General features: G+C 64.3%; 2 protein-coding genes across 20 annotated transcripts in view; one reads left to right on the top strand and one right to left on the bottom strand.

The window, feature by feature from the left end:
• Positions 1-2,797: 2,797 nt before the first annotated feature.
• On the top strand, positions 2,798-5,495 carry PIPOX (pipecolic acid and sarcosine oxidase). Its single transcript, XM_042791624.1, has 8 exons — positions 2,798-2,923; positions 3,500-3,648; positions 4,132-4,333; positions 4,414-4,596; positions 4,659-4,811; positions 4,879-5,037; positions 5,187-5,262; positions 5,365-5,495. The coding sequence occupies exons 1-8, from the start codon at positions 2,798-2,800 to the stop codon at positions 5,493-5,495; spliced, it is 1,179 nt and encodes a 392-aa protein (XP_042647558.1).
• Positions 5,496-6,060: 565 nt separating this feature from the next.
• MYO18A (myosin XVIIIA) overlaps positions 6,061-19,220 on the bottom strand; it is a 39,664-nt gene continuing 26,504 nt past the window's right edge. For 13 of the 19 annotated variants that reach the window (XM_042791467.1, XM_042791457.1, XM_042791459.1 and 10 more), the window contains 18 exons: positions 19,044-19,155; positions 18,796-18,923; positions 18,511-18,665; positions 17,237-17,360; positions 16,958-17,158; positions 16,530-16,640; positions 16,099-16,203; positions 15,840-15,986; positions 15,622-15,735; positions 15,325-15,441; positions 15,134-15,217; positions 14,759-14,896; positions 13,868-14,053; positions 13,636-13,775; positions 12,493-12,537; positions 10,776-10,898; positions 8,598-9,773; positions 7,238-7,413 (listed from right to left, as the gene is read on the bottom strand). In XM_042791467.1, the coding sequence (XP_042647401.1) occupies positions 8,606-9,773; positions 10,776-10,898; positions 12,493-12,537; positions 13,636-13,775; positions 13,868-14,053; positions 14,759-14,896; positions 15,134-15,217; positions 15,325-15,441; positions 15,622-15,735; positions 15,840-15,986; positions 16,099-16,203; positions 16,530-16,640; positions 16,958-17,158; positions 17,237-17,360; positions 18,511-18,665; positions 18,796-18,923; positions 19,044-19,155 (3,198 nt within the window). In that variant the 3' untranslated portion in view covers positions 7,238-7,413; positions 8,598-8,605. Of the gene's footprint in view, positions 7,414-8,597; positions 9,774-10,775; positions 10,899-12,492; positions 12,538-13,635; positions 13,776-13,867; positions 14,054-14,758; positions 14,897-15,133; positions 15,218-15,324; positions 15,442-15,621; positions 15,736-15,839; positions 15,987-16,098; positions 16,204-16,529; positions 16,641-16,957; positions 17,159-17,236; positions 17,361-18,510; positions 18,666-18,795; positions 18,924-19,043; positions 19,156-19,220 lie in introns of all 19 variants that reach the window. The other 6 variants (XM_042791461.1, XM_042791462.1, XM_042791471.1 and 3 more) reach the window with 4 other exon arrangements.

The raw sequence follows: 19,220 nt of genomic DNA, 5'->3' as shown, positions 1-19,220 counted from the left end.
TGGGGCAGGCAGCAGCACCGTGGTCCTTCCCATCCCGGGGGGGGGGGGGGTTGTGGTGTGGGGTGGGGGCAACCGATGCGCCCACAAAGCACTTTCAGCACTAAACCCAAAACTTTGATCTGCTGGCAGCTCCATCAATGTTTAATGCACCAAAGCCCTCGTAGGGCTTGGAAGATGAGCATTTTGAGGCCAAATAGAAGTTTCTAATATTATGATATTCAAATAATTTTAATCCACCTGACGTTTCCCCCGCCACGTACCTGAACTGCTAATGAGGGGCTGTCCTCGGCGGCTGTTGGTTTTGGCACAAAACAAACAAGACCTTTGCAGATGCCTTCAAAGATTTGGGGATGGCAAGGGCCGGGGAGGTAAATGGGGGTGAGCGTAGCTGGAAGGGAAGGACACCTTGCTCCCCGTAGCCATGTGGCCTTGGCTCCCAAGGATGGGCTTTTGGCAAACTTCAGCTGCCATCGCAGTGTGCAGCGGGTGCAGCGGGTGCAGCGGGTGCAGCGGGTGCAGCGGGTGCAGCGGGTGCAGTGGGCACAAAGCTCAGCAGGCACAAACCACTGCTGAGCCCTGCCTGGCCTCGGCCAAAGCTCCTCATTCCCAGTTTCTCCAGCCCCACGTGGATTTGAGCCAGGGTGGCTCCCACCGCCTGCACCCCAAACCCCCATCGCACCCCCATCACACGTGGTGCCACCCCCAAACTCTCCCATCCATCCACCCAGCCTGCACAGGGAATATTTTATTTTTACTGTGCTCTCTGTGCAGCTCTCCTGACCCGCGCCGGCTGCTTTAGGAAGTGGATTTCTTCCTGCCACTAGTGTTGCCTCTGGTTAATCTAAACCCAGGTCAAGAGGACGGCAGCAGGGATGCTGGAGACCAGGCGCAGGGCTGGGGACCCCCCTCCCCACCCTGAAACTCATCCCAAGGCAAGATGAGCCCGTGCAGCTGCTTTTTTGGGGATCTGGGGGTTGCAGACTTCCCCGCTGCCTGGGATCAGCCCTGGTGGGGGTCATCCCTGCAATGAAAGCGGTGGCACGAGGGGTCCCACCGAGCTGTGGGTGCTGCGGGTGTCCCACCCGCCAGGGTACAGCCGTCCCCTCCAGCGCCGGTGACCATCCCCACACCCCCCCGACAGCCTCCCCAGCGCGGCAGAAGGACGAGCGAGGCTTTTCAAACCCGATCTATTAACACGCCGTTAACGGGAGAGGAGTTCATTTTTGCCATTTAACGTTTCATGGATAATTAATTATTCTTCATCTTCCCAGCAAAAAAAGGAAGAGCAGGTAGAGGGGCTGTTCAAAGCGAAAAAAAAATCAAGCTGAAACCCGGAGAAGCCAGTGAATTATTTGTAACATCAAAGGCGAGGGAGGATGTGCTGATTTAATGGGGCACCGCACGACGCAGAGCCCTGGGCATTGCAGGGATGCTGAGACCGGCACACGCTCATTACATTAGTGGTCCTAGGCAGCAGGGTGGATGAGGGGCCCAGGGGGGAGCCTGGCTTTTGCCTGTGCTCCCCATCCACCTCCTCTCACCTCTCCAGCGCTGTTAGCTGCCAGTTCTGCCTTTGCACAATCCTAGGGTGCCCCCGTGACCCAGCTGGGCACCGTGGTCTGGTGGGGGGTGCTGGAAATTCCACCCCCCCCACCCGGCGTGGGCCTCCCACACTCCCCAGTGCTTCATCCATCACTGGAGGCAAGCAGCAAAATAAATAATGATATTTAACATTTTGTAATAACGACAATTAACCAGTAAATAATGCCTTTTACACCATGAAAGCCAGAGTAAATTAATTCCCCTAATTAGCTGTCAGGCAGCACAGGGCAACGGCAGCAGCGGGCAAAACTGGCAACCTCTGCCTGTGTTATTCCCCTCCTGCCCCCCAAGACATCACTGAGTGTCCCCAAACCCCAAATCACACCCCAAAATTTTTCAGCCTTGGAAAATCCACCATCATTGGTGGGACACGGGGCTCTGCGCTGCATCCTGGCTGCTCTGGTGAGCCTTAAATGATGACTCCCACCTCTCGTTCAAAAAAAAAAAAATAACAACAACAACAAAAGATGGCAACAGAATAGTTTATGTCTGTAATAAATTGTGCTGGAGGAAAAAAAATATATACCTGTTTGCCTTGAAGCAAGCGGGGGGGTTTCCCATTGGCACACAAATGGGAGCGTTACCACGCCCCGCATCCCACTGCAGCCGGAGTCAGAGGGGAGGGAAAAAGGGATTTACTGGAAATGAGTTTCCATCACATCTGTCCCACCCACTCACTCTGGTGGTGCCGTGGGGGGGCCCCGCTGCAGTGAGGGATGAGGGTGTTGGGGGAGTGCGGTGCTCTGTGGTCCCCTGGGGTGAGGGGGGGGGGGTGATCCTGGTGGCCCCTGTGCCGTGCTGGGGCCAGGGCGAGCGGAGGGTGCTGGGTGCCAAGAAGGGGTAAAAATACCCATTGGCAGCGGTGTGGGGGTGGTTGGGGAAGAAGAGGGCTGACACCCCCCTCGGCCCCCCCACGCTGCCGGCTGTGCCATCGCTGCCGGATGAGCGGCCACCCCCTGTGGGACTGGGCACTGGTGTTGGTGGGGGAATGGGGATGCTCCTGCCCCGCCAGCCCTGAGGGGTGGGAAGGATGCAGCCCCCACGTGCCCCCCGCTGTCCCCACGGGGGCTGGAGGGCAGCCAAGGCTCCGCCACCCCCTCGGCTTGGCCGGACTCTGCTCCGTCCCTCCCCTTGGCTCGGCTCCTGGCTGCCCACGGGGACAGGGACGGGGACGGGGACGGGGCCAAGAACGGACATGGCTGCCCCCAGCCAGCCCCACCAGGCCACCTACGACGCCATCGTCATCGGGGCCGGCATCCAGGGCTCCTTTGCCGCCTACCACCTGGCCCAGCGCCACAGGGACACCCTCCTGCTGGAGCAGGTACCCCTGTCCCCAACCCTACCGTGGCCCCAGCCCTGCCGTGGCCCCGTCCCACCGTGGCCCCAGCCCTGATACGCTGGGGTGGGCATCTACAGACCTTTGTACCCTCTGCCACCGCCAGGACCCCTGGTCCCCAGTGCCAGCACCCCCGTGTCCCCAGTGCCAGGATCACTGTCCCCTCAGTCCCAGGTCCCCCATGTCCCCAGCACCGGGACCCCCTGTCCTCAGCACCAGGTCCCCCCATATCCCCACTTCCAGGTCCCCCATGTCCCCAACACCAGCACCCCCATGTTCCCTATGCCAGCACCCTCATGTCCCCAGTGCCAGGTCCCCCATGTCCCCAGCACCAGCACCCCCGTGTTCCCTATGCCAGCACCCCCATATCCTCAGTGCCAGCACCCCCATATCCCCAGTTCCAGCACCCCTGTTTCCCGCTGTCTCCCAGCACCACAGCTGGCAGGGCAGGTGGTGTCCCCAGGTTCCCGCTGCATCACAGCGCCGGCGCAGATGGGGCCAGCGGGGTTGGGGGGGTGGCAGTGGCCACGGTCACCCCGCCACGTCCCCCCTGCCCCGCAGTTCCTCCTGCCCCACTCGCGGGGCAGCTCGCACGGACAGAGCCGCATCACCCGCAGCGCCTACCCCCGCCTGCCCTACGCCTGCATGATGCCCGACAGCTTCCACCTCTGGCAGCGGCTGGAGGCCGAGGCTGGCACCAGCCTCTACAGGTGACGGGGACAGGGACACAGCCCCCACCAGGCACCGTCCCCTCCCCACGGAGCTGGGCTGGGGGGGGGGGTTGTGGCCGCTGCCCCATCGGGGCACAGCGCTGGGCAGGATGAGGCCAGCCTGGCAGGCGGCCATCGGCTCCGGTTAATTTATGGGGCTCCATAAGGGAAGTGTCATTAAGGAAACGAGCGTCTAAATGATCCCCCACTGCTCGGGTCAGGGCTGATGGCGCTCGCTGTATTTGGGGAGGGGGGGGTGTGAACGCAATGCTGGCATCCAGCTCCTCCCCATGCATCACCCCGCCTGTATCACCCAGCACCCCGCCGTGGGGTGCCCAGCACCAGGGTGCAGCGCATCCCAAGCATCACCAGTGCTGCCGCACCTCGGTTTCCCCCACCGGGGACAAAGCAAAGTGTGTGTGTGGGGGGGGCTCTGCGTGGGGAGGGGGCGAGGGGCGAGCTGACACGGCTGGTGGGGCACAGGCAGACGGGGCTGGTGGTGCTGGGACCGGTGGGTGACCCGGAGCTGGAGGGTTGCCGGCGCAGCCTGGGTGCCACCGAGTTCCTCGATGCCGCGGCGCTGGCCCGGCGCTTCCCTGGCCTCCGGCTCCACGCCGGCGAGGTGGCCCTGTGGGACGGCACCGGTGGGGTGCTCTTCGCCGACCGGGCGCTGCGGGCGGTGCAGGTGGGTGCTGCCGAGGGGGATGAGAGAGGGGATCCCCTTGGCTCCGTCCCCACACCTCCCATCACCATCCCCCTTCTCAGGATGCCTTTCGCCAGCATGGGGGAACCCTGCGGGATGGGGAGAAGGTGCTGCGCATTGAACCCGGGGCCGTGCTCACCGTCACCACCACCGCCGGGGTGTACCGAGCCCCCCGGCTCATCATCGCGGCTGGAGCTTGGACCGGTGCCCTCGTGTCACCCCTGGGTCTCCGCCTGCCGCTGCAGGTAAGGGTCGGTGGCACCGTGGGGTGACGTGGCCACGGCCGGGGCTAACGCCGTGGTCTCAGCCCCTGCGCATCGACGTCTGCTACTGGAGAGAGAAGGAGCCGGAGAGCCCCGGTGCAGGCAGAACCCATCCCTGCTTCATGGCCCTGGGGCTCAGCCGAGCCCCTCACGGCATCTACGGGCTGCCCGCCCTTGAGTACCCGGGGCTGGTCAAGGTGAGCGGGGCACAGCGACAGTGGGGGGATCCCCTGGCCAGCCCCAACCTGACCGGCTGCCCCCCAGCTGTGTTACCACCATGGCAGCCCCGCGGACCCCGAGGTGCGGGACTGGGTCCCCCCAGGTGCCCCCCGCCCCGATGTCGCCCTCCTGAGCAGCTTCATCAGCAGTTACCTGCCCGGGCTGGAGCCCCGGCCGGCCGTCGTGGAGACCTGCCTCTACACGGTGAGACCCTCCCCAGGAGCAGGACCCAGGTATCTGGGGTCCCAATCTCTCCCCCACCCCAAAGCGGGCTTTTCCATCCCATCCCTCCCCAACCTTGGGTCCAGGGGAGGACCCTGCACCCCACACCCTCACACCATGCCTCCCCCCAGAACACCCCGGATGAAGACTTCATCCTGGACCGGCATCCCAAGTTCAACAACATCATCATCGGGGCTGGCTTCTCAGGTAGGTGAGGGCACCCGGCCCCCCCCCCCCCCAACCCCCCCCCAGCTGGCTGGGGCCGTGGGGCTGGCTGTGCTCCCCACACCTCCCCTCACCTTCCCGCAGGCCACGGGTTCAAGCTGGCGCCAGTGGTGGGGAAGCTGCTGTGTGAGCTGAGCCTGGGCGAGGAGCCGTCCCACAGCACGGCCCCCTTCACCATCACCCGCTTCCCCGGTGTGCTCCGGGCCCCACTGTAGCTGTGGGGCCCCGGCTGTGCCCCCAAGGCATCGCGCTGGCCTGAAGCTCTGTCCCTGCACCCCGGTGCTCCGACACCCCCCGCGTCTCCACATATCTCCATCTCCCTGCACGCTGTGGTGCCGATATGCTGCACCCCAGCACCCCTCCAACCCCAGACCCCAGCTACCCTGCAACCCCATGTCCCCGTACCCCACCATCCCAGCACCCAGCACCCTGGCACCCCTCCAGTCCAGCAGCCCTCCCCCTGTGCACCCCAGCATTTCCACAGCCCAGCACCCTGCCATCCCCACATCCCTGCAGCCCTTCTACCTGCATCCCAACGCTCCTCCATCCCCACATCCCACCTCCCAGCACCCCTGCATCCCTGCACCCCGCCTCCCCACCTCCCAGCACCCCGACATCCCAGCACCCTGCATCCCTGCCTTCCCACGTCCCGGCATCCCCCATGCCGCGCGGTGCCAAACCGTCTGCCGAGCACCCGCTCCCTGGAAACAAATTAAGGAGCTTTGTCAGCCTCATGAAGATGGAGCTGGAACAGCGCGGAGAGACACACTCGCTTAGGAGTCAAGTTAAATGTTTTAATGTTAAATGTGCCATTTTATTATCATTAGATCGCTCCCACTTAATGAAAGCGCATTAGCGCAGCGTGGCTTTATGGCAGCGAGCGCCGAGCTCGGCCCATTTGTTTCCAAGAGATGGTAGGGAAAGGGATCGAACGTCCTGGTTTGCTGGGGTCCCAGGGGCGAGGGGGGTCCCGGGGGTGCAGGGGTCCCTGGGGCTGGGGGGAGCCAGGGGCAGCACCCAGCCCGGGCTGGTGGGTGTCGGTGCCGAAGCTGAGCCACGTGCCGTGCAGGCGGCCGGCGATGCGCATCACCATCTTCTCCGCGTTAAATAATTAATGCAGGCAGGCAGAGGGCTCCCATCCCTGCCGCTCATCTGCATATTTATGAAGATTGATAAATGATTCAGTGCTGGCACCCATGAGTGCTGTCTGCCCCCTCCCCATCACCCGTGGGTGCAGTGGGCTTGGGGAAAGTGCTGGGCTTGGCCCCTCCATGCAGCCCCACGTCCTCACTGGGGCTGGATCTATCCTGCCAGACCCCACCAACATGCAAACACAACCCCCCTCGAAATGGGGTGACACCCCCTTCCCCCACCCGGCACGTGGAGCAGGCAGCAGCCGGTGTCACCAGCCAGAAATGACGTTTATTTTCATATTGAAAGTAAAGGGGGTAAGGGGAGATGCACAGCTGGGCTAGTGCAAAAACAACCAGGGAAGGGTGGGGGACCGGGGAGGGGGGGAAAGGGGGTGACAAGAACCCAGGGGGGGCACGTGGGACCCCGTCCCCATGTCCCCTTCCCGGCTGCGGGGCGGCTGCTCCCCAGGGCCCGGCCAGCGAGAGACGTCTTTGGCTCAACTAAAAGGGGCTTAAAGAGGACGGCAGGGTGCTGGGGGGGGGTGGTGGTGGGGGGGAAGTTTAAGTTATAAAATAAGGAGCCAACAGGCACTGAGGAATAAACCCAGTGTGCCGGAGCTGCCGGCCCCGCCGCCGAGGGCAGACGGGAGGTGGGAGGGTGGGGGGCGGCGTGGGGGGCTGCAACCAGCGAGCCGGCCGGGCTGCTCCCCCCATGGCCAGGGCTGGGGCCGGGGGGGGGGGTGGCTGCGTGTGTGGCCCCCCCGCCTGCACCGTGTAGAAGAAATACCGGCTGCCCGGGGTGGCCCCGTGGAGCTGAGTATTTCTGGGGCGTTGGGAGATGGTGGTGGGAGGGCGGGGGGGCTAGGCGGGGGTCTCGGCGGCCCGGCTCTCCGCCTCGCTGGCGCTGGGGGAGCTGCGGGACGAGCGGTGCGTGCTTTCCCCGGTGTCCTGCTCCTCGTCCCATCTGTCGTAGGCGAAGGGGTGCCGGGAGCTTGGGGGGCTGTGTGGGAGAGACTGGGGTTAGCGGGGGGGGCTCCGTACCCCCCCCTCAACGTGCTGCAGTGCTGCAGCAGGGCCGGGCTGCCGGCCACACCGGGAACCGCGGTGAGCTGGCACGCTGGCTGCCATCTCGATGGAGCCTCAACCGCCACCTTTTTTATTCTTTTCCGAGATATTTGGCACACGCTCCACCGTGACCGACTCCCCTGCTCCCGGTGGCTGCCACCCTCCACGGGCACCCAGCACCAGGCGCTCGGAAAAAGGCACGTGGCCGTGGTTGCAAACACCAGCGCTCGCGGCCATCACCACTCGAGGGTCCTGATCGCACAGAGCCCACGTGCTGGGTGCTGGGGGTGTTTCTCCCCCCCCGCCACCCCCATGACGTCTTCCCTGGCCCCAGCACCGGCAGCGGGCAGCCCAACCGTGACCACGTTTCCAAAAACAGGCTTCTTTTTTTTTTTTTTTTTTTTTTCCCCCCCCCTTCCTCCAGCCCTTTTCCTATTCAAGCCATCGGAAAGGATCACACCCGCTCCGAAATCGCTGCCGGTGAGCCCCGGCGCACCCTCTGCCACCCAACAGCCCCAAAGCCCTGCAGGGTGAGGCCATCCACACCCCAACCCCCCATCACAGGCATCCGACGCGGCGCAGGACAGCCACCCTAAGAAACACCTCTGAGCCCCAACCGCCTGCCCCGTCTCCCCCCCGGGGGTGCTGCCTCCCCCCACGTTCACACACTGCATGTTAGTACCCACCCCACACCTCCCCACCGCCCCCCCCCCCGGGGTGCCGAGTCCCCTGGGGTGAGCGGGGATGCTGTGCCGCCCGGCGAGCCCTTCAATTTCCTAAAGGAATAAATTCGGCCTCATCCTGGCTGGTGGCCGGGGAGCTGGGAAGGGACCAGCGCTTCCCGGTGTCCCGTAGCCACTAATCCCAAACACGCATCGTGGCAGCACGGGCAGCTGCCGGTCCCGCCGCGGCCGTGCCAGGGATGCTCCCCAGGGCTGGAGATGCATCGAGGATGCCCTGCGGCACCCCAAAACCGAAGCTGGCTGCGGGCACAGTGGGGTGCCCCATCCCGGGGTGCCCAGCAGAGTTGGGGTCCGTGCCTGGAGCCGGGCGAGGGTTAGGGCGAGCGGTTAGTGGCACACGGGGAGGTTCATGCTGCACGGCACACACCGCTCCCACCTCCTGCCTCAGTCGCTCTCGGGACGGTACAAGTACTTCATCATCAGGCTGTCGACCTTCTTCTTCCGCTGCTTCTCCTCCTTCTTGCCCCGGCTGGGACGTCCCGGCTCCTCGCCTGCCACCGCCTGCGGGCCCTTCTTGACGCTGGAGGTGCTCCGGTAGGAGCCGGTGGAGCCGGAGGAGGAATCGGAATCAGAGGAGGAACCCGAGTCGGATGATGACTGCTGCTTCTTCTTCTTCTTCTTGGATTTCTTCTTGGCCTTCTTGGCACGCTTCTTGGCATTCTTCTTCTTCCGCTCCTCCTCCTCCTCAGAGGAGGAGCCCGAGCTGCTGTGGCGCCGGCCGGCGTGCCGGGAGAAGTCGAGAGCGGACGCGGAGCGACGGAGGCTGCCGGGGGGGCGGTCGGCAGCACCCAGGGGGGCCGCGCTCCGCACGCTCCGCACGCTCCGGCCGTCATCCCCCGAATCGGCCTCGGGGCTGGAGCAGCCCCCGGCCCGCGGCGGGCGGTAGCTCAGCACCTCCTGGATGGCAGCTTCCAGGTCGGGGTCGAGGTAGGAGCGGTGCCTCACGGGGCGGGCGTCCCTGGGACCCCCGTCTTCGGAGGCGGCGCTGCGGGGCCGGGGGGGCACAGAGAAGCTGCGCCCCAGGGGGGGCTGCCCGCGGGACCCCTCGTCCGCCTCCTCCAGACGGCTGCGGGTCAGGGAGAGCCGCGACTCGGGGCGACCCTCGGGTCCCCCGCGCCGGCTCCGCAAGCTCCCGGGGCTGGAGAGGGCGAAGCTCAGCACCGAGCACCCCTCGTCCCCCTCGTCCCCATCCTCCAGCCCGCGCCAGGAGGCGGAGGAGGCCCGGCTCACCGGGGCGGAGGCGATGGAAGCTTTCTCGCCGTCAGCTGCCGAGATGGACCAACGCTTGCCCAGCCCTTGCCGGGCCCGGCCGCTGGCGTCGGCGAAGGCGCGGGCGATGACGGCCGCCCGGTCCTCCGGCTCGCCGGCCCGGGCCGCCCTGCGGGCAGCACGCTCGGGGGAAGGCGACCGCTCGCCGAGAGCGCTGAAGAGCGTCTGCTCATCCCCGCAGCCACCTATGGAGTCCTTGAGGCCCGGGCGCTTCCTATAGCTGAGGCAGCTCAACACCGACACCGGCCGCTCCTCGCCCTCGGGACCGTCCGGCGGGGCTGACCTGCACCGGCGGCACCGCGGCCCCGCGCACGCACCGGGGAGGCAAGAGAGAGACGGGAGATGAGCTGGGGGGGGCTGGGGGGGGGGGCCAGCACGGCGGCGAGGCAGCCTCGGTAATTTGCGTCAGTGGGAAACGGCATCGTGGAAAAATGTCATGTAAATGGGGGAATTGTTCTAGCTTGGCACTTTGATTCCCCTTTAAAGCGTTGTGTTCAATTTATTTCACTGTCGGCTACCTGGAGCCGCTTGTGTTTGATTCCTGACTTCAGAAAAGGTGGAATTATCTCCAATAACAAAATGTTTTACATCTGCACTGCTGAATAAATTAAACCTATTAAGAAAAACCGGCTCAGATCTTTCCCCACCTTGCTCAGCAGAGGGGGGGGAGCCCCCTGGGACTCCCGGAGCCCTGCTAGGAAATTGGGTTTGGATAAAAGCAATCTGTGCTCAGCAGTCGAGTGCCTTCCCCGGGGAACGGGCGCGGGATTGTGTGCCCCAGTCCCACACCGGTCCTGTGCCGTGGGGGCACCCGGGCATGTCCCCCACCTCTGCCGGGGGCTGTGTGGGCAGCCGGTGTTTGCTGAGAGGGACGTGGTGGGGCTGCAAACGAGGGGTGGAGGGGGGGGGGGGGTGTGGGTCCAGCCCCAGAGCGGGGGGACGATGCGCAGGGTGAGAGCCCACGACGGTGAACCCCAGGGAGGCAGATGGGGTGGGGGCTGCAGGTGCCCATGTGCCTCCAAAACAGGTCAAGAGTGCCGCAGCGGGTGGGATGCTGGGGAGGGGGACCAGGGAGGTCCCCTCGGGTGGGGTCATGTGTCCCCAATGGAGAGACCGAGCCACTCGCCACTGTTAACCCTTCCCCGGCCAGCTACACAAGCATCGGGAGGGAGCACAGCACTCAGAGTGCCAGACCCCATGGGTGCCCACCCCGCGCCCGGGCTGTCCCCCGGCACGGCTCACCCCATCCTCTGCCAGCCAGCCCAGCGCCCACCCCCGCACCCACCTGCTGCCCTTCAGGCTGCCGTCATCCGAGAGCGCTTTGGAGGAGCCTTTGTTCTTGGACAGCCAGGACTTCACCCCGTCCACGCGATCCTCCAGCTCCGAGTCCACGTCTGAGTCGCCGTCGCTGCCGGAGAAGCGGGTCCGGGGCAGGAGAGAGCAAGAGGTGAGCAATGGGGCAGGGAGATTTTGGGTGCTTGGGGGAGGCGAAATTGCGCCGGCAGGTGCCGAACCCCCCCCCCCCCAGCACCCATTGCCTGTGTGAAACCACATCCCATGGTCCTGCTCCACCTCCTGGGATGCAACCTGCATGCATACAGCTCAACCTGCAGGCTAGGGGCTCCCCGACCCACAGCTGGGCCGCACACCCCCTGAACCCCCAAACCACCCCTTTGCTTGACCAAGAGGCTCCTGCACCCAATGGCCCCCCGCGCCACTTCAGGGCTCTGGGGCTGGAAAGATAAGGCAGCAGGGCTGGCGTCGGGGCTGCGAGGGGCAGCAGGCAGGGCACGGCTCCAGAAACACGGGAGATTTCCAGCTCTGGGGCTGGGAAGGAAATAAGTGGGTTCATTTTATAGGCCGCCGTCGAGTGCAAAATTACAGCGAGGAAGAGCGATGTTGATGGCCCTGGGTAAACAGGAGTTTAGCAGGCAGAACAGAAATGACTCCAGCAAGGCGGGCGTAGGAGCGTGGCGGGCAGATTTACAGCCCTGCCGTGCCGGAGAGCCCCTGATTTACGTCCCAGCATAAAAAAAGCCCTATCTGGCTTAAACCATCTAATTTATAACAGCCGTTCGTAACCATATTGATTGCCTTTAGAAAGAAGGTGCCGTATGCATTGCAAAATCCATTCCTCCACGTTAAAAGCATCCCTGCATAAATCTCCCTTAATACCTAACTGCTTACTGCTTTCATTAGGGTTATGGCAGTACCAGCGGGATCTATAAGGAAATCGAAGCGGCACGGCCCCTTCTCTCCCCACCCCGCCGCCGGCCAGCGAGAGGCGAGGGCTCCCGCCGAGCCGCTGTTGGGGAAGGGATATATCATATGATCTTAAACGGCCGTTTTATCCGCCCGGCTTTGGGTTTATTCCCTGCCTGGGGACGGCAGCAGACAGCACGGGGGACGGGCTGGGATAGACCCTGTGTATGAATCCTCCTCGTTAAATTCAAAGCAACGAGCCGCACTCCATCACAAGCGTCTCCCTCCCCTGCAATACATCCAGGCAATACTCGGCTTGGAAAAAAAAAAAAAAGAAAAAGGAAAAAACCAACAAAAAAACACAGAAGTACAACACAAAAAAAAAAAAAAACAAGCCCCGTAAACAAACTCTGGGGGCAACTAAGGTTTTATAACCGGCGGAATTAAACTCCACGTCCAACACAGTTCATGTCCGGGCGAGCGTGCCGTTAGTTAAGCGGGACCCAGGTCACGGGGGAGCGACCGTGGCGGGGGGATATTAATTGTGTGTGGCAGCGGGGCTCCAGCACCGCTCCACGCCAATACACTCATCGTTAGCTGTGGAACATCACCCCCTGCCCCGGCCTGGGGGCTCGTCCCCTGTCCCCCCCCCCCCCCCCAGCGTGGGATGCAGTTATGTGCCGTGCCGTGCCACGGTGCTGTTAGGGCATGCGGAGGTGGGCCAGCGGCATGCGGGGCCCCGGCCCGTGGGGGTGAGGTGGGGGTTAGGGGAGGGGAGAAAGGAGAGAGAAGCTCCTCACAGTTTACTCTTTCTTTTCTGATACTTTGCCACCATGTCCTGCAAACTGGGAGGGGTTGGGGAAGGGGAGGGGGGGGGAGGGTTGGAAAAACACAACAGAAAGGAAATCAAATGAAAGGAAAACAAAAAAAAAAAAACAAAAAAAAACCAAAAAAAAACCAAACACCAAGTGGGTGGGGAATGAATGGGGGACAAATGAAATGGTGGGGAAGGGCCAGGGGAGGGAGGTGATGCTGCCTGGCACCACTGGTGTGGGGCTGCACCCAGCAGGATCCCAGCATCTCGGGCTGGATCCCAGGGTCCTGAGTCGGCTGCTGGAGCGTGTCCAGAGAAGGGCAACGAAGCTGGGGAAGGGTCTGGAGCACAAGTCTGAGGAGCGGCTGAGGGAACTGGGGGGGTTTAATCTGGAGAAAAGGAGGCTGAGGGGAGACCTGATCACTCTCTACAGTGACCTGAAAGGAGGTTGTGGTGAGGTGGGGGCTGGTCTCTTCTCCCAAGCAAGATGTGATAGGACGAGAGGAAATGGCCTCAAGTTGCACCAGGGGAGGTTTAGATGGGATATTAGGAAGAATTTCTTCACTGAAAGGGTTGTCAAGCACTAGAACAGGCTGCCCAGGGGAGTGGTGGAGTCAGAAACCCTGGTGGCATTTAGAAGATGTGTAGATGTGGTGCTTAGGGACATGGTTTAGTGGTGGCCTTGGCAGCGCTCCTTAACGGTTGGACTCGACGATCTTAAAGGTCTTTTCCAACCTAAACGGTTCTGTGATTCCACGATTCTGGAATCCAGGCTGGGCTGGATCCCAGCACCCTTGACCTCCCGCCAGCCTGCGCCAGCCTGGGGGCTCCCCGGGCTGTTTCCAGCCAGCCGGCACGGCCCCGGCCGCGCTCCAGCCACCCCCGCAAGCAGGTGAACCCGCGCGGGGGGGGGCTGCGGGGAGAGGGAGGGACGGACGCGCGGACGCATGGACGGACGCCCGTGCGCACGATGCGTGGGTGGGCGGATGGACGGGCGGCATCCCGCCGGGGGCCAAGCAGAGCCGAGGGGTCCCCGTGGCGTTTCAGAAGTGGCGAGGAGAAGCGGTGAGCCCTGGCGACCAGCCCTGGTGACGCGCCCCGCGCGGGAGCCAGGCCCGGCCGCTCTTACCTGTTGATGAGGTCCTCGTTGCTGTCGCTCTCCATCTCGTCCTCGATGGCTGCCTGCAGGTCCCCGATGCGCTTGAAGGCCAGCTTCAGGTCCGACTGCAGGCTCTGGTTGGCAGCTTCCAGGCTTTCCAGGTCCATCTCCTGCGGGGAGGGAGCGGGGTGAGCCGGGTACCCCGCTGAAACCCACCCACCCCCCCCCCCCCCCCCCGTCCCCCTGTCTGGCCCCATCTCACCAGCTCGTGCTTCTTGCGGCTGGCCTCCGCCTCCTTCTTGGCCAGCTCGCCCATCTCCTCCTTGACATCGCGGAGCTGCCGCTGCAGCCGCTTGTTCTGCTCCTTCTCCCGGTTCTCGGCGGCCGCGCGCTGGTCCCGCTCCTCCGTCAGCTTCTCCATGTTCTCCTTCAGCCGCGTGGCCAGGCTCTGCGAAGCGGCGGGCGCGGGGTCACCCCAGATCCCCCCGTGGGCCCCTCACCCTGCAGCAACACCCACCAAGGACTCACGCGAGGATGGATCCCGACCCCCACGAATTTACACAAGGAGATGGAGGAGAAACTCCCCACCCCCCCACCCCCCCCCCCCTCCCCCGGGCCAGGGAAGGGACAGAACAACCGCAGGGGCTTTGTCGAATTGGAAAAATAGATTTAACTGTGTGTGAAGTAATTACAGTGTGTAACGTAGGGAAAAAAATAGCTCCCATTCTCCCCCAGCCGCTGAGCCAGCCGCTGCATATTTATGGCCCCGGCAGAGAGAGCGGGGAAAGGAAATAACAGCTAGGAAAATATTAAGAGGAGAGCTAAGCTGCTCCGCTCCCCCGGCAGAGCTGCAAAGGCAGAATATAAAGCAGGCTGCGTTTAGCGGGGCTGGGAGAGTCTATAATTTCCCTAAGTCAATGCAGGGAAATAGCAGCACTTTGCTGGGCTGGGTGGTGGATTACTGCTGTCGGCACTTGCAGGGAGTTTTCCCTGCGGGGACAGGGACGGGCTGTCAGCAGGGGAGGGCTGGAGCATGGGGGGTCCCGGGGAGGGGGTATGGGGGACGCGCTCGGCGGATCCCCTGGGCGGCTTCACATCATGGTCCCGTTGCTTCCCGGTCACAGCGGGAGCGGAGGGAGAGCCCAGCGCCCACCTCCAGGCGCTTGACTTGCGTCCGTTCGAACTCCAGCCGGGTCTCCAGCTCACGGATCTTGGCCTCTTGCCGGCTCACCAGTGACTTGTCCACCATGGATTGCTCCAGGAACTCCAGTTGGCTCTGCAGGCCTTGCAGCTGGGGGGGGGGGGCACAGCCTCAGCCTTGATTCCAACCTCCCTGGCCTGGCCCCCCCCTCCCCAGACGCCCTGGAGCGGAGCTGCTGGCCACGCCGCTCCCATCCCAAAGGAGCGTGCACCTCCTGCTCTGCACCCCCACAGTGTGGGAAGTGGGGCTCTGGGTGCCTCCCCCTGCCCCCCCCCCCCAGCTTCACTTGGGGGGTACATGTCCGTGCCCGATGTCGGTGCTCCCCACCTTCTCCTGCAGCTCCTGCTTCTCCTTGCTGACCTCCTCCAGCTGCGCCTGGAGGTCGTTCATCTGTGCCAGGTCCCGGGATGCCTGGGGGACACAGCGGGACCGTCAGTGGGGACCCCACTGTTCTGCCTCTGAGAAGGGTGTTGGGGGGGGGCAGGGGTGCCACGACTGCTGTTCCCCCCCTCCCTCACCTGAGCCACAGCCGCCTTGTGCTTCTTCATCAGCTCATTCATGTCCTCCTGGTCCTCCTCCAGCCGGCTCTGCACCTCGTTTTTCTCCCGCTGCAGCCGGCTCAGCTGCTCCTCCAGCTGGGGGGAGCCGCCTGTGTCTCTCTCGCTGCACCCCAGGCGCGGGGCACCCACCCCCCAAAACCACCCCGAATGGCGTGGGGTCACCCTGCTGGCACGCGCCGCGCTGGTGGGGGTCTCCCCCTGGGTGCAGGTGGGGTCTGGCCCCATCGCGGGGCATCACACCCCAAAACCACTTACAGCTGCCTTGGCCTTGGCGAGGTCGTCGATCTGCAGGTGGAGGTCTTCGATCTCCACCTCCATCGACTTGCGGGCCTTGACAGCGGCCGCGCAGGTGAACTCTGACTCCTCCAGCTGTGGGGACACGGCTCAGCACCCGGCGGGGGGGACGGGGACACCCCGTGTCCCTCAAGGGCCGAAGGTTTTGGGGGGGAGGCGAGCTGGATCTGAAGGCACACCTGGTTTTTGAGCTGGGCGATCTCCCTCTTGCTGGGCGCGTTGTTCTTCAGGTGGTCCAGCATGATCTGCGCGTCGGCCAGCAGCGCTTTCGTCCTCTTCAGGTCCCGGCGCAGGCGTTTCTCCGTCTCAAAGTCCCGCTGGTTGGCCTGTGGCATGGGGGAAGGTGCCAGGGCACCCCGACAGCGGGGGTGCCCACCCCTCCGTGGCCGTCTCAGGGTCCCCAAAGCGAGGCACGTGCCTGGCTGTCCCCCACCCTACCTGCTCACTGACGGCTGATAACTTGCTCTCCAGCTCCCGTTTCTCTCTCAGCACCTTCTGCTTGTCCTCGTACTCCTCCTCCAGCTGCACCTCCATCTGCTTCAGCTGGGGAACAGCAAGGGCAACCCGGTCAGGGCAGTGGGAAGGGGTTGGGACCCCCCCTCTCGCATGTCCCCACATCCTGAGGACACCAGGTGACCCCCCTCCAGCTGGGTGTTGGTGCAAACAGAGGCGTAAAGCCCGGCGTACGCTGGCCAGGGCAGCGGAGGGACCGGTCAGACCTGCCAGGCCAGCGGAGCCGGGCTGTGGCTGCGTGGGAGCCCAGCGCTGCGTGACAGTGCCCGGCTGGCAGCTCCCGGCACCCAGCTGGGGCACGGGGACACATCCTGCGCCCCCCCACCCCGGGCAGAGGGTCCGCAGCTGAGCCCTACCTTCTTCTGGCACGACTGCCGAATCTCCTCCACCTCCTCGTCGCGGCTCTCCACCTCCTTGGCGTGGGTCTGCCGCAGCCGCTCCATTTCCATCTCCAGCCGCAGCTTGGCCTGCAAAATGCGGGGGGGGGGGGGGGGGGGGACGCGGTCAGAGAGCAAAGGGGACATGGGGACACCCCCCTACACGCCGCTCCCTGGGTGCCACTCACCCAGAAAACCCCCCGGTCCGAGGCCGGCCGGGCTGCCCGCCCCACGGCGACCTGCCGGGCCATGGCACGGGGGGCCAGCAGCCGTGTCGGCAGCCGCGATGCCTGGCCCGACGCCGGGCTGAGGGCAACCGCCTCCTCTTTCCGGGCAAGCCCGGCCCAGGTAATAACAGCCCTGCACGAAACCACCCCACCCTGAAACCTCGCCCCTCCCCGCCGTACCTGCTCCAGCATCTGGATGGTCCCAGCCTGCTCGTCCAGTTCCTCCTCCTGGTCTTTCACCTTTGCCTCCAGGTCCCTCAGCTGCTTCTTCACCTTGGCCAGGGACGCCTCGTCCTTTGACTCCTGGGAGGAGATGTCCTGCAGCTCGGCCTCCAGCGCCTCCGTCTTCTGCGTCAGCCCCACGATGTCCGAGTCCTTGTCCTGGCGAGAGAGCGGGTCACCGTGAGCTCCCGCCGGCTGGGGGGGCTGGGGGGAGGACAGGGTGGGGCAGCAGCTCACCTCCAGGAGCTGTTTGAGGCCGAAGACCTCGGCCACCAGCACGTCCTTCTCGCGGCTCAGCTTCTCCCGCTGCAGCCTCTCCCGCTGTGCCTCCTCGTGCGCCTGCGAGAGCTCGCTGTCGAACCTGCGTGGGGAGAGTGGGACGGGCACTCGGCACCCCACCGCAGGCACCGGGGACGGGTCCCCATCCCCACCCCGCTGGCACCGCCCCGAGCAGCCCCATCCCACGGCAGCAGGCACCGGGCAGGGCGGCGTGCTGCCGAGGGCTCGTTCAAAACATGCTGCTGATGAGCCTTTAATTGCCAGCGCTCGGAGAAACTCCTCCCGACACCTTGGCTCAGCGGGCGCCCGCGGAACAGACCCCGGCAGCGGGGCCGGGATGTGCTGGCGGGGACCGTGGCTGCTAACGGTGGGGGCTTGGCTACGCGGAGGCAGGCGGGGACACCGCATCCTTCACGCAGGATGCAGAGGGGGCTGCAGGACACTGGGGGGGGCTGCAGGACACGGAGGGGTCTCCAGTAGAGACGGGCTCTTGAGGAAGCTGGGCTCCCCCAGCCGCAGCCCCGTGCCACGGTCCCGTGTGAGATGGCACCAGTCCCACTCCTGGAGGGGACACGAGCCCCCCGTGGGGGAGTGCTCAGCACAGCCTGGAGCCAGGCAGTGCCGGGGCAGCCTCTCCCAATGCCCCCGGGATGGGATCAGCCAGGTTTGCTCCAAAATCTCTGCCTTTGGGGCTCGGAAAACAACCCTGCGGCTGAGTTTGTGACCTGCCTTAAACACCTCGGCAGCTAATCCCCATTTTTCCTTGCGCTGGGTAATAAACAGCTGCATTAGCACAGACTCCAATCCACGGAAATTGAAATTAATTAGATTGGATTCTCTCGCTGTATTTGTGTGTGTGATCATTACCATAATGAGATGAAAGTGTCCCTGCTGCTTAATAACGTTAGAAAACTTTGGGGCTGGGAGAGGGGACGGGATGAGAGCGAGTGCCGAGCACAGCCATGGCGCATGAGCAGCCTCCCCCATGGGGCACAGCCCCACATGGGGGGGATCCCTCAGCTCTGGGCCCCCAAAAAGTGCATCGGGGTCCCCTCCCAGAATGAATACATCCGACCCAGGCAGCCCCATCCTGCTGGAGACACCTCGGCCAAGTGGGAGCTGGTGAGGTGCCCAAATCCCTGCTAAAATGGTAATGCCACTTTGCAAGAGGCTGGCGAGGATGCCGCGTCCCCCCCGAGTGTGTCCTCCCTCCCCTGGCACGTGGTCCCCACCTCCGCTGCTTCTTCTCCAGGTCGTGGTTGCGCCCTTGCTGGCCCTCGAGGTGCAGTTTGGTGTCCTGCAGCTCCGCGGCCAGGCGCTGGCACTTCTTTTTCAGCTGCTGCAGCGCCCGCTGGCTCTCCTCGCTGTCTGCCTGCAGGTCTGTCAGCTGCAGGCAGGAGCAGGCAGGGCCGTGAGGGCTCCGGGAAGCCACCACGTCCCCCCTACCCTGGCCACCCTCTGCTCATCCCCACGCTGAGAGGACCTAAGGGGGTCCCCCTGAGCCGAATCCCGCTCACCCTCCGCTCCAGCTGCCTCTTGCCCTGCTGCTCCACCTCCAGCTTGTCCTCCAGCTCCTGCTGCAGCCGTTTCTTGGTGAAGTCGATCTCCCGCACCGCCCGCTCGTATTTCAGCCGCCATTCGCCACCTGTGCGGGGAAATGGGGTCACGGAGGGGCTGCACGGGGTGGTACAGGGCCACCGTGGGGAGGGGGGACCACGGGGCGCCCAGGGCGCACCGGCGGCGAGCACCGGAGGCAGGACGGTACCTGAATCGTCGTCGTCGAGCTCCCCGTTGAGCTCGGCCGCCCGGATGAGCCGAGCCTCCATCACCTCCATTTCCATCGACTCCATCTGCTTCTTCAGAGCATCGTACTTGGCCTGGGAGGGGACATGGCCACGGTGAGCGCCGGGGAGCGGGGGACGGGAGATGCTGCGAGGCTGGG

This window comes from Tyto alba, unplaced genomic scaffold, assembly GCF_018691265.1.
Source record: "Tyto alba isolate M040663 unplaced genomic scaffold, T.alba_DEE_v4.0 Super-Scaffold_19, whole genome shotgun sequence".
Lineage (NCBI taxonomy): Eukaryota > Metazoa > Chordata > Aves > Strigiformes > Tytonidae > Tyto > Tyto alba.
Note: the sequence above shows the minus strand (reverse complement) of the source record. Positions and strands in the feature narration are given on the sequence as shown.